The sequence below is a fragment of the Haplochromis burtoni genome, unplaced genomic scaffold, assembly GCF_018398535.1.
Source record: "Haplochromis burtoni strain Fernald_Lab_line unplaced genomic scaffold, NCSU_Asbu1 Contig_99, whole genome shotgun sequence".
Lineage (NCBI taxonomy): Eukaryota > Metazoa > Chordata > Actinopteri > Cichliformes > Cichlidae > Haplochromis > Haplochromis burtoni.
This window is the reverse complement of record NW_024582460.1, coordinates 2,059,131-2,070,720: the sequence shown is the minus strand read 5'-3', so window position 1 is coordinate 2,070,720 and position 11,590 is coordinate 2,059,131. Positions and strand designations below refer to the sequence as shown.

Here is an 11,590-nt window from a genome sequence, read left to right as displayed (position 1 = left end):
ACTTTTTTCAAGTAACTTGACCAACACTGATTATAAGTATTATTAGTGTTGTAAAATATAAAACCTTAAACAATCAAGGCAAAGCCAACCAAACAAATACCCTGTTACTGGCTTCAATGAAGAAAAAAGTCAAGAGCACCCAGCTCACAAGTGCTCCAGGGAGACTGGCCAGTTGTTCCCAGTTACACTGATTAACCCCGCCTACCAGGAACCTGCAAGACAACACAAAGGAACAGAGGAAAACACAGAAGGCCTGGCCAAGGCAGAGGGCTGTCACACCCATGATGAAATGAATGTATTTCACTGGAAATGCATTATAAACAGCTACTAAATGTGCCAGCAGCTGGGTCTGACTCTGTTCTTTCCATGACCTGTCACTACTCCACCTGTTTCACAAGCAAACATGACACCAACTCAGAGGCAAGACACTGGAAAAAATGAGAAACTGTGAATCACTACAATCATGCAGCATAGTAATTGTGTGTTGATCCAGTCTTCCCTGTTATTGACACTCCCTGTGGAGATAAAGAGTTAAAACTTTCATCTGGTTCTTTTGCACGTGGAAGCAGATTTATTAACTGCCTTTTCAGGGGAATCTGATGTCATGCTTGATAAAGCTACTTATATATTAGGAAAAACTCTGAAACTGCTCCACCAGCATCAACTCACGCACTGCTGCAAAATTGGTATTCTCGATACGGACATGTGGACACTGTTCAATCATATGAAGTGCAGATGTTTTGAAACTGTGATTCAAAACAACCATCTTACCATGACTAATTGAGGCTTTGTTCATATGGGAACCTGGATGACCTTCAGGCCTATGAAAAATGACCTGGTGCTGTCAGCATGTAGCTGGCCACTGAACCCTTTCATGCTGAAAATGAAAATGCAGGACAGAAAACATGATAAAACCAAACAATTAGACAAAAACTAAACAAACCACAAATAGAAAATGGTGCATAAAGAAGATGTGTGTCTGAGTGTGTGCGTGTATGTGATACTCAATCATGTGTGATAAAAAGCATCCTATTATTAAGATATGAAAAGAGGTTGTCAATGCTTTCAATTCAATTACAGCAGGTGAGGCAAATTCAGAGACAACACTGTGTTAAAAACAGTCCTCTGGCCACTAACTAAATTCTTTGAATTCTTTCACACTTGCTCAGCTGGAAATGCAACTGAGTTAGAGCTTCATTGGCGCTTGATGATCATTCTTGAAACCTCGTACTAAGGTTATACCCGTGTCAAAGCCTGAAACAATAAATGCTAAAGTTTGAATTATTATTTTAGGTGTAAAATGAAGATATTAGGAGAAAAATCAAGAAATCAGAACGCACACACCACATTTTAGGGCCACAATATGACACTTTCTGATTTTCTATTTATTTTTAAATGTTTTATTACTAAAAGATGATGAAAACAATGGTGTGTGAGAACACAGTGATATTTTTAAATGGTAAGCAAAGTTAAATTGCCCACATAGTCTACGCTTAATTCAAACTGTGTAAATAACTGTTGCAAAAGTGCCTTTATTCCTTTTTTGTGCATTATAATGTATAGTCTGATATCTTGTGCAGTGTAAAAACAGATCGTTTAGTGCCCCCTTCTGGCAGATCTACGTACGTACACGTAGATGGACACGACAGCTTTTGGCCAATGGTGTGCCGCTCGACGTCACCGCTGCAGCGTGCTGGTAATGAAAGGCCAACAACACCCCCTCAAACAGTGAGTAAACAGAGGCTTCTGTGGCGTGAGAGACGGGACTGACGGCGCACGAAGCTCGTAGTAGCTTTGACCTCATACCAGAAACTCTTCTGTTCACCTGTTAGTTCCTCTTCCGCCTCCGCCTTGTAGGGTGGAGTTGTTTCTACCTGGATTCTGACAGCAGACAGAATAACTATATTTGGATTCAGTAATGCTGTTTCAGTCTGAAGTGTTTTTTGTCGACATTACAGTAAGTTTGTCTTTGATAACGCTAATTGAATCAGACATTTTGGCTACTTTGCTGACGTATCGCACAAGCTTGGCTTTGGTTTGGAAGTAGTACCTGCTCTTCGGGTGCTTGACGGGAAATATAAGCTTTCATGTAAAATTACACGCTTTCTCAGCCTAGTTTTCATTTGTTAGTAGTTTTCATAATTTTCACTTTGGGGGGGGGGCTCTACGTCAGTTGTAGGCTATATTTCCATGCCAACAGGAGCTAAAACATTAAAGCCTTTTCTTTTTGTTCTTTTCTTTTTCCTGTTAAAGAAGATAAATAAAAACCTCTAGAGTCATACGTTTCATCCTGGAGTATGCGGGACAGTTTTCGTGCTTTTCAAACGTCGTTTTTGTGTTTAAGTGTGTCACTTTCCGTCAGCAGGAATGAGCCAGCAGCCGCGATCAAACCGGGGGCACCGGGAGAGGAACGGAGACCACCGGCAGCACAATGGCGACCGGTCAACACCATCCAACAGGTGCGCACTGCGTTCACCGTTGTTTTAAACCCAGACTGTGAAGTGAGGGCGACTGGGGCAGTTGTCTCACCATGTAATTCCTCAGATCAGAAACTAAATACACTTATTCCGCACACCCTCATTAGGATTCTCTCTGACCGTGGAAGAAGCGCAGGTACTTCATTTCTGCAGAAATTCCCAAGGACAAAACAAGTTTTCAGATAAGGGAGATGCTTTTTGAATGCACAGTGTTTTTTTCCTCCCTAAATCTGGATTTAAATCTACATCAGTAGTACTTTAGAGAACAACCATGTTGACATAGGTGTTGCTGGGTAAAAGATTGTAAACATGGACGGCATATCAGGGACATCTTGTTTGTCTGTATTGACATTTAAAAATTAAAATACTTGTTTGTATCAAACATCACGTTTTACATGTGTTAAAACAGTATCAGCCTACATACTGACATACAAAATAAATGTCACTCTCGCTCCATATTTATCAAGCAATATAACATACAGATGAGGATAACATTATTAACCCCCCTCTATCAGTGTTTTTTTGTTTTGTTTTTTTAATGGAGTGAATTTTCAACACAGCATTTTTAAACATAGGCTACTAGATTTCTTGAGAAAGCATAGATTATACCTATTTGTGACACACGGTCACATAATTATCTCAAGAAACAAAACAACAATAACCAGGGTCAATATTGTTTGCCCCCTGAAACACTGACCTTTGAACTGCAGCACAAACCTCTGCTGTGCAATGATGTGCTTTAACTGTATAATTCTCAAAACATATAAAATCATTAAAACTGAGACTTACTGTCCACTTTAAACTTCAGCCAGAGTGTAAGCATAGTGCAAAAAACAAAAGAAATCAGTTTAAACTTGAGGGGAAAAAAGTGAATGTTCAGTAAGGAGCAGATGGATTTACAAAGTTATCACAGTGTTTCCAAGTGTCAAGAATGCAGTGAAAAATATGAAATTCAGAGAGAGCCACACAGTACAGAACAAGCCTGGCAGAGGTATGAAGTGAGCGACTTCAAAGACTCTGGAAGAAAAAATAGTGAGAGATCTGTGTGAAGGGCTCGGAACAACTGCCAACACTAGTAAAAGACTAGTAAAGACCAAGCTGGGAATTTTAAGCTCAAAGAAGACGATCAGTAGAACCCTGCAGCGGAATGGACTGGCAGGTTGCAGATCAAGAAAAACTAAACTTCTGCAGAAGATACACCTTTAAGCCAGACTGAAGTATGCTGGGGAAACCTGATGAAAGAAAGATAAAGATGGCATAAAACCCAAAGAATCACAGTGGTGCAAGTGTTAAGCTGTGGGGATGCTTCGGTGCATCTGGAACTGGGAGTCTAGTCAAGGTGGAAGGAATCATGAGGAAAGAAGGATATAATGAAAATTTCCAAAGAAATCCTCAAACATCAACAAAACTGGATCTGGGTCGTGGCTTTGTTCTCTAACACAACATCAACCCAAAATATAATTCACTACTGTGAAGATCTACCTCCGGAAGACTCAAGTGAATGTTACTGACTGGCCTGCATAAAGCCCTGAGTTGAATCTAATTGAAAATCTGTGTGGTGAACTGAAGACCAACAAATCTGGAAGAGCTTGAGAGATTCACCAATAAAGAATGAGCTGGGATGGCTCAGCAGACGTGTGAAACTTGAACTGAAGAAGCTTCTCGGATGAGAGGTGAAACGTCTTCAAGCAACTTAAAGAAGTCCAGATGCTTTTCTTTCCAAGCTCCTTAGACTACTACAAACAACTGCATGCTGTTATCTAGCAAAAAGGATATGACTGATAGTACCAAGGGGAGCTAATAATTTTGATCCTGGTACGTTTTGTATTTTTGTGAAATAAATCTTTCTGTATTTCTATTTAAAATATTGCAAGTGTTCCAAATAAAACCAGGATGTTTGGAAAAACTCTTTCAAAATTCCTTGCTCTTTTTAACAGCACTTGGGAAATTCTTAAACAAAAAAAAAAGACATTTTCATAATAATTCTTGTATTTGTACAGACAGAAAATATCCCTTTGACTCTTTTGCTTTTGAATAGACATGTAAAGATGTCCATTTAAATTAAATTATGAGATGTTATTGTAATAATTTGATTATTCACTTGTTTAATGTTTGTTTGTTTGTTTTTCTTTTGGGGGGGGGGGGGGGGTTAAGCGTTACAATTGTGACCCTCAGACTTCTTGCGTCAAAATGAATGTTGTAGTCTTGTCCTTATTAGTGAAAAAATGTAAGCTGTACTGTTAGCACAATTATTTACATGTCTTTTCATCAAAAGATAACATGTAGCCTGTGAGTAATGAAGGACACTGTAGAAAAAGTTGCAGCTGCCCTCAGTCTTTTCTACTTCTACCACTATGAATGTGGCAAGGGGAGCCCCAGAAGCAACAGAGGATTGATATTTTGTTGTACGTCTGCACAAATATTTAACAACAACAAAAAATCATAAAAACTTTTTTGTTTTGTTTTTTATAACCAGCTCAGAAACATTCAAACTGACCTTAATAGGAAACTGGACAAGCTTAGACGTGTTCATTCTGAAGTTTGGAAACGTTTTGTTTAAAATGACTTTAACCCACTTTTCCAAACTTTGTTGAGCCCAGTCCAAGAACTTGAAAGAATTTTTCTTTTGGTCATGGACCAGACTTTATTAATCCCTATGGGCTCTGCTGTGAGTTAGAGTTTGCAGTCTTGTTATAATTGATGAATCTTTTGCTTCTGGTTACATCAGAGTACAACCAAATGCTGCTCTCAATTCTCACTTGCTGGTTTCATTACAGTATATTATTGTATTAGTAAAGCAATCCCCAATTTACTCATGGTTCAAGCCTCAGAGATGTAAGGTTTTCAGAGGAACACTGACTTGTAATTCATTATTGTTATATTGCTTTGTTCCTTTTTTTTTTCCTGAGTACTTTGTCCACTGGTGCCATAAAAATCTGAATTCCAGTACTGAATCCAGAGTTCAGATTTGGCAGTGTATCAGGACTTGTTTTCAGAATCTTTATTGTCATTGTCACAGGTACAACGAAATTAAAAATGGTCCCCGATCATTGCATCATCCCTAACGATATCAACATATAAATAAAACAAAATTCAATAATAAAATAAATAGAATACTTAAAGTGCTAATAAGAGGTATCAACAAACATTCACATACATTCCCACATACATGCTTCAGTCAGCGCATAGATTAATACAAGAGTGGCGTGATTGGCATTTTTTTGTAGCAGTATTCAGACGTGTTATTGCAGTTGGATAAAAGCTGTTTGAGCCTATTAGTCCTTACACTGATTGCTCTGTACCGTCTGCCTGAGGGCAACAGTTCAAACAGGGAGTGGCCAGGATGTGAGGTATCTTTTATGATGTTTTGGGCTTTTTTAAGACAGCGGGTGTAGATCTTCCAGTGTGGGGAGAGGGCAGCCAGTGATCTTTTGGGCGGTGTTAATGATCCCTTGGGAGTGCTTTCCTCTGAGCCACTGTGCAGCTAGTGTAACAGATGCATATGCAATAGGTTAGAACACTCTCAATGGTGGCTCTGTAGAAGGACACCAGCAATCTCTGTATGATGTTATTCCTCCTGAGAATTCTCTGGAAGTACAGTCTCTGTTGGGCCTTTCTCAGCAGCTCGGAGGTGTTCGCACTCCAGGAAAGGTTCTCCTCTATGTTGACTCCCAGGAAGCGGAAGTTTGCCACCCTTTCTACACAGTCCCTATTAATGAATAGTGGTTGGGTCTCTGCCTTTTTCCTTCTGAAGTCTATTATGAGTTCTTTGGTTTTTGAAGTGTTGAGGAGGAGGTTATTGGCCTTACACGATAATGACAGCTGCTCCACCTTGTCTCTGTATGCAGACTCGTCATCCCTGGAAATGAGCCCCACCACGGTGGTGTCGTCTGCAAATTTCACAAAGATGTTGCTCTGGTGGAGAGGAGTGCAGTCGTGTGTGTGTGTGTGTGTAGAGAGAGTAGAGCAGTGGACTAAGCACACAGCCCTGGGGTGAGCCAGTGCTGAGATTTAGGGCTGAGGATGTGTGATGGCCAACTCTGACTCTCTGTCTACGGCCCGAGAGGAAGCTGTTGACCCACATGCAGGTGTTGTAAAGAAGCCCCAGGTCTTATAGCTTGGCCACCAGTTTGTGTGGAAGGATGATGTTAAAAGCTGAGCAGTAATCCACGAAAAGCATTCGCACATAGCTCCCATGCTCTTCCAGTTGTGTTACGGCAGCATGGAGTGCTGTGGCTACAGTGTCTTCTGTGGACCGGTTTGCTCTGTAGGCAAACTGGTGAGGATCCAGGCTGCAGGGCAGGGCTGCTGTGATGTGTTTTAACATTGTTTCTCACTTATCTTTCTAATTACTGCCTTTTCACAGTAGTTGTCAAATTGTGATTCACTCTATTTTAGTATAGAAAAGATTTATATTATTGTTATACTTGGAGACTATTAAAAAAATAACAATAATTATTAACAATTAGTCTTGTTCTCAAAAGCAGCTCGGAAGGAAATTTGGTACCTGGTTGACATCCCTGAGTCTAGTTCTGCTCAAAGTTTCTTCCTATTAAAAGGGAGTTTTCCTTCCCACTGTCGCCAAAGTGCTTTCTCATAGGGGGTCATATGGTTGTTGCGTTTTTCTCTGCATGTATTATTGTAGGGTCTACCTAACAATATAAAGCACTTTGGAGCAACTGTTGTTGTTAATTGGGGGTGTATAAATAAAACTGAATTGAAATTAAATTAAATGAGGAAACTACATGCTGTAGAAAGGTCTGTTGAAAGCTCCAAAACAGCATTAAAAGCACCTTGTTTTAAATTCATTTTGTCAGTAGGGAAAATATTCTATTTCTGCAGTTAACCATGTTTATAATTTTGTTATGACATTTAAAATGTCTGAAAAATGGACTCAGGCGGAAAAAGGCTAAAAACACACGTTCCTGTCTCATTGGCCTTTCTGTCAGTGTTTCAGATTAGTTGGTTGATGATTTCCTTCATTGTTATCTTTTTCAGGTCCTCCTCATCACCCCCATATTACCCCCGAGAAGCTGACTCACATCCAAGTCATGCACGGGAACGAGTGAATCACAGTGACTCCAAATGGAACTACATTTGCTCCAGAAGAGGTAGGTCAGGATGTCCAGTACTGTGCAAAAGCCTCAACTCTTTATAGTTTGCTTGGAAAAAACAACAGTGATTTATTGAAACATGTCCAGAAGTGTATATGGAAATACAGTATATAAGACGAAACCAGTTTGTACAAATCTAATGAGCTTGAAAGTCAATATTTTGTTGAGCACAAATATTGACTATTATATACTATTATATGTCTGTAAAATTGTAACCAAATTTGTAATAGATTGAACTAAAGAAATGGGAACACATCTTTTTTTTTTATCTGTGTTTTTACAACAGGCTGCCAGTAAGAGTGTTTAAAGTATTAGTATTAGTATTTATTTTATTGTCATTGTCAAGAACAATGAAATTGCGTTTGGGGCTTCCATACAACCCAAAAAAAAAGAAAAAAAAAAAAAAAACCCCTAAAAACCCTTTTTTTTTTTTTTTTTTTAAGATATAATTTCAAATTTCTTTTTTCTGGAGTTAGGTTTCTTTCTATAAAAAGCATTCCTGTGGTATGTTAATGTACAACTTAACCCCCCCTCAAAACCAACAACTTTGAAATACCTTCCGAAAGCCTCTGGAAACTATTGCCCAAGAGCACTTTAACCTCCTAAGACCTTGATTGGGACCTGAACAAAGAATGACGTGATTTTTTTTATTTTTTATTTTTTTTCTGAGAAAAATGAGATCCACATATCAGGAGATTCGTAGTATAACGTCCCCGTATGTGGATATCAGGCCCTTGTAGAGCAAAATTTAGTATTTTGGTCTAGACAACCCAAAGTGTGATGTCCACGTATGTGGATGCCAGGTTAAACATTTAGAGAAAGTCTGGCTTCTTGGAAGCAAAGTATGACGAAATGAGGAGTTGCTCAAGAGCTCTGCACAGTACTGTATGTGTGAAATAAAACTGTAGCGTCTAATGGCGGCCTTGAGTTTCAGTGTACTTCATTCTTTCTATGAAAACTGCACTGACCGGTTTTCATGTGTTTACTCAACTTTGTTTTCAGAGGTTAGGCAGAGGAACACTATTCTGGGAAGCTGGGAACTTGAAATCAGAGCCTCACAGATTAGTTTTCTCCTGTGAGAACACTAATAAAGACCTCAAATGTACAGCTGAAGTTAGACTTTATTTGACTTGAGACCTAAGTGCCACCATTATAGTTCTCTGAAGCCCATATGATGCATAACAGTTTATTGATTTTAGATCAAAAATTTCAGTACTCGGGAGAAAAAATCAGTTAGGAAGCTAAAAAGTTCAAATGTCAATAACTAGAAGTACAAGTAAGAAGAAGAATAAAAGCAAGTATGATGACTCTTCAATTTAAGCCTCAGCCCTTAGAACCTGAGAATGTAAGACTGCCAACTGGCTCAAACTGCTCTATAGCTTGGAGCTACACACATATTTTAAAAGTGAGCATTAACATCTATAAATCAATTCTAACACGTAGAGTAAAAAGCTTCAGTGCAACATTTTGAAATACTTAAAGCTCAAAGTGAGGGAGTAGCGGTAGTTGAGAAATCCTATATATAAAAGATGGACATCACATATTGGTTTTATACTGAGCCTCTCACCCTGACCCTCGTTGTTGTTGTTTTTCTTTTTGAGGAATAAGTGACCATAGACACAGTGATGGCAGTGTTAATGTTATGAGTTTTTGCTGGTAGGCTTGATTCACAAACAGACAACAGCACAGATACCTGCTGACTGGTGCTAAGTAATTGAATAATTAAATTATAAGATTTCACCCAAGCACAAACCTCTAGGATGGTTTGTAGCAACTATTCATGACATTTCTTATTACGTAAACACATTTGGTGACTGTAGGGACAGACTTGTTTGTTATTTTTGTTGTTGGGTTATTTTGAGTATTTTTAAAATTTAATCTAAATTGGTTTCAGTGCCAAGAGCTGAATCAAATGTAGCCCTAAACTGTATGTGTCTGTGCACCACTTCCAAACTGAGATATTTAATTAATGATCATATGAGGCAAAAAAAATAAAAAATCAGGACGCCTCACCACAAAACGCTGGTGCTGTTTTTTTCTTTGTTTGTTTGTTTTTTTTAATGATTTGAAAGATTGATTTTTCTGTAAAATGAACTCAAATGCCTGTTCTGTGTGCTGACAAAGGTATCATCCTGATCTGCGCTGTGCTGACCAACGCCCTGGTCCTCATCTGTGTGGTCGCAGCTCAGATGGTTACGTCGGGAATGTCCTCGGCAGCCAGCATGGGCGGCTTCAACCTCAACTCCAACATCAACTTTGAGGGTACTGAGCTGCAGAAGCTACGAGAACTAGACATGCAGTATAACCAAATGAGGGCACCAAGCATCTATGGCGGCATCCCCTTCAGCCTCACCTTTGGAATAGTCTCACTGCTGTTTGTGGTGTCTGGGAACAAACCCCCCCACCGGATGTCGCGAAAGCTCCTGTTTGGAGCGCTGGTCTTTCAGGCGGTGGGCGCAGTGGTGTATGTGGTGGCTGTCGGCCTCTACCTGCACTTCATGATCAAAGTCAACTCCACAGATGTGTGCAAGCAGCGGGAGATTCTGTATTCGCGGAACGGCTACACCTGGATGAACTGTAACGTGAGTGGGGCCGATGCAGCTGTGGCTCTGTTCGGACTCATCACCGCCATTCTGTACATTGCTGGCACAGTGCTCACTTTCCAGACCATTCAGCACGTGAAGCGTTACCTACAGGAACAAAAGCGGCGGGAAGAGGAGAAAAAGCAGGATCGGAACAACCCACAGAGGGCTCCGCTGTGGGCCGAGACCACATCTGTGTGAGGGAGACTTGTGTACTGTGGTTAAGGGGACACTTTAGTTTCTGCTACAATGACATCTGAACTGATTCAAAGAGGATTGGCTCCAAATGTGTAAGACTGACAGACGGATCACAGGAAACATTTAAACTTACAACTCTTCATCGTCTCCACATGGACACAGCTACTTTGTAGTTTAAACTACTTCTGTGTTACTGCCCAAAAGTGACTGTGTATCAGGGGACATAAACAGTACAGTGAGGTAGCACTAATGTGCTGCTGTGGCTTAGTTGGATAAAAAAAAAAAAAAGAAAAATCTTGCATAGCTAGAATACATTTGGGATTAAAACAGTACAGTTGAACACTAAAACTAATGTATGACAACTAAACCTGCCTAGTACTTAGTGAATTTAATGTCGTTCCCTCAGGCACTGTAATACATGGATGAATATTAAAGCTTTTCCACTTATGGAGAGAACTAGAAAATAAAGTGAAGACTCAGCCATCATTCATCAGCCCCACATATTGTTAGTTAGCTCAGAAAATGAAATGTATTATGTTGGCTTTTTATGCACATTCTCTCTCATTTTTGTCAATTTTTATGTAGAAGTTTTTGTATGTGTCTTTAAAAAAAAAAATAAAAAAAAATCTTCTATCCAAATGTAACTTTGTTCTCAAATGTGTCAGTTATCTCAGGTAATGCTGAACATGACCGGCTTGTGTAAGTTAAATCGCTGAGTAAATCTTCAAATGGCCTGTTTTACTGTTGGAGATAGTTTTCTAATAGTAACATGTACACTGCTTAATGTTTTTTTTTCTACCAGTTTGCAGCATTTTATCTACTGTAATTAAACAGACTATGATTCCATTTAAAAGCTGGATCGACTGTCATTAGGGGGCAACAGAAGTCTGAGCGCCTGTCCTGCTGTTTGTGTTCCCCTGTTCTGTGCCAGCCATGACATCACTGCTGTCACACAGTGGAGCGCACACATACAAAAGGACAGCAGTGATGTAACTGCGCTGACAACACAAACTTGTCAAAATTCCCCAGAGTGATAAAATGACCTGACTTCTAAATTTACCATTTTAGACAGCCTTATCATCACAGCAGCACTAACAAATTTCTTCTTTTGGTTATGCTCTTTTAAGTTTGGATATTCTGGTTGTAAAAATGCTCAGCTCTGCCAACATACCTGTTTTAAGATAATAATAATAATAAGGTTGCAGATAACTCTTATTTT

The 11,590-nt window shown here is 39.4% G+C and overlaps 1 protein-coding gene across 3 annotated transcripts; it reads left to right on the top strand.

Annotated features, from left to right (window-relative positions):
• Positions 1-1,580: 1,580 nt before the first annotated feature.
• si:ch211-191a24.4 (uncharacterized protein LOC100150331 homolog) lies at positions 1,581-11,224 on the top strand. 3 transcript variants are annotated; one of them, XM_005937216.3, is made up of 4 exons: positions 1,581-1,728; positions 2,366-2,459; positions 7,476-7,588; positions 9,716-11,224. In XM_005937216.3, the coding sequence occupies exons 2-4, from the start codon at positions 2,368-2,370 to the stop codon at positions 10,372-10,374; spliced, it is 864 nt and encodes a 287-aa protein (XP_005937278.1). In that variant the 5' UTR covers positions 1,581-1,728; positions 2,366-2,367; the 3' UTR covers positions 10,375-11,224. The 3 variants fall into 3 exon arrangements, with proteins under 3 accessions (XP_005937278.1, XP_005937276.1, XP_005937277.1); XM_005937214.3 differs by lacking the exon at positions 1,581-1,728 and adding an exon at positions 1,738-1,957; XM_005937215.3 differs by lacking the exon at positions 1,581-1,728 and adding an exon at positions 1,738-1,957 and having other exon boundaries at positions 2,363-2,459.
• The last annotated feature ends 366 nt before the right edge of the window (positions 11,225-11,590 follow it).

Excerpts from the sequence above, each read along its gene's own strand:
- si:ch211-191a24.4 (XM_005937216.3), top strand. The coding sequence starts at position 2,368 with ATGAGCCAGCAGCCGCGATCAAACCGGGGGCACCGGGAGAGGAACGGA. Across the intron at positions 2,460-7,475 it reads CGGTCAACACCATCCAACAG|GTCCTCCTCATCACCCCCAT; the intron begins GTGCGCACTGCG and ends TATCTTTTTCAG. Across the intron at positions 7,589-9,715 it reads CTACATTTGCTCCAGAAGAG|GTATCATCCTGATCTGCGCT; the intron begins GTAGGTCAGGAT and ends GTGCTGACAAAG.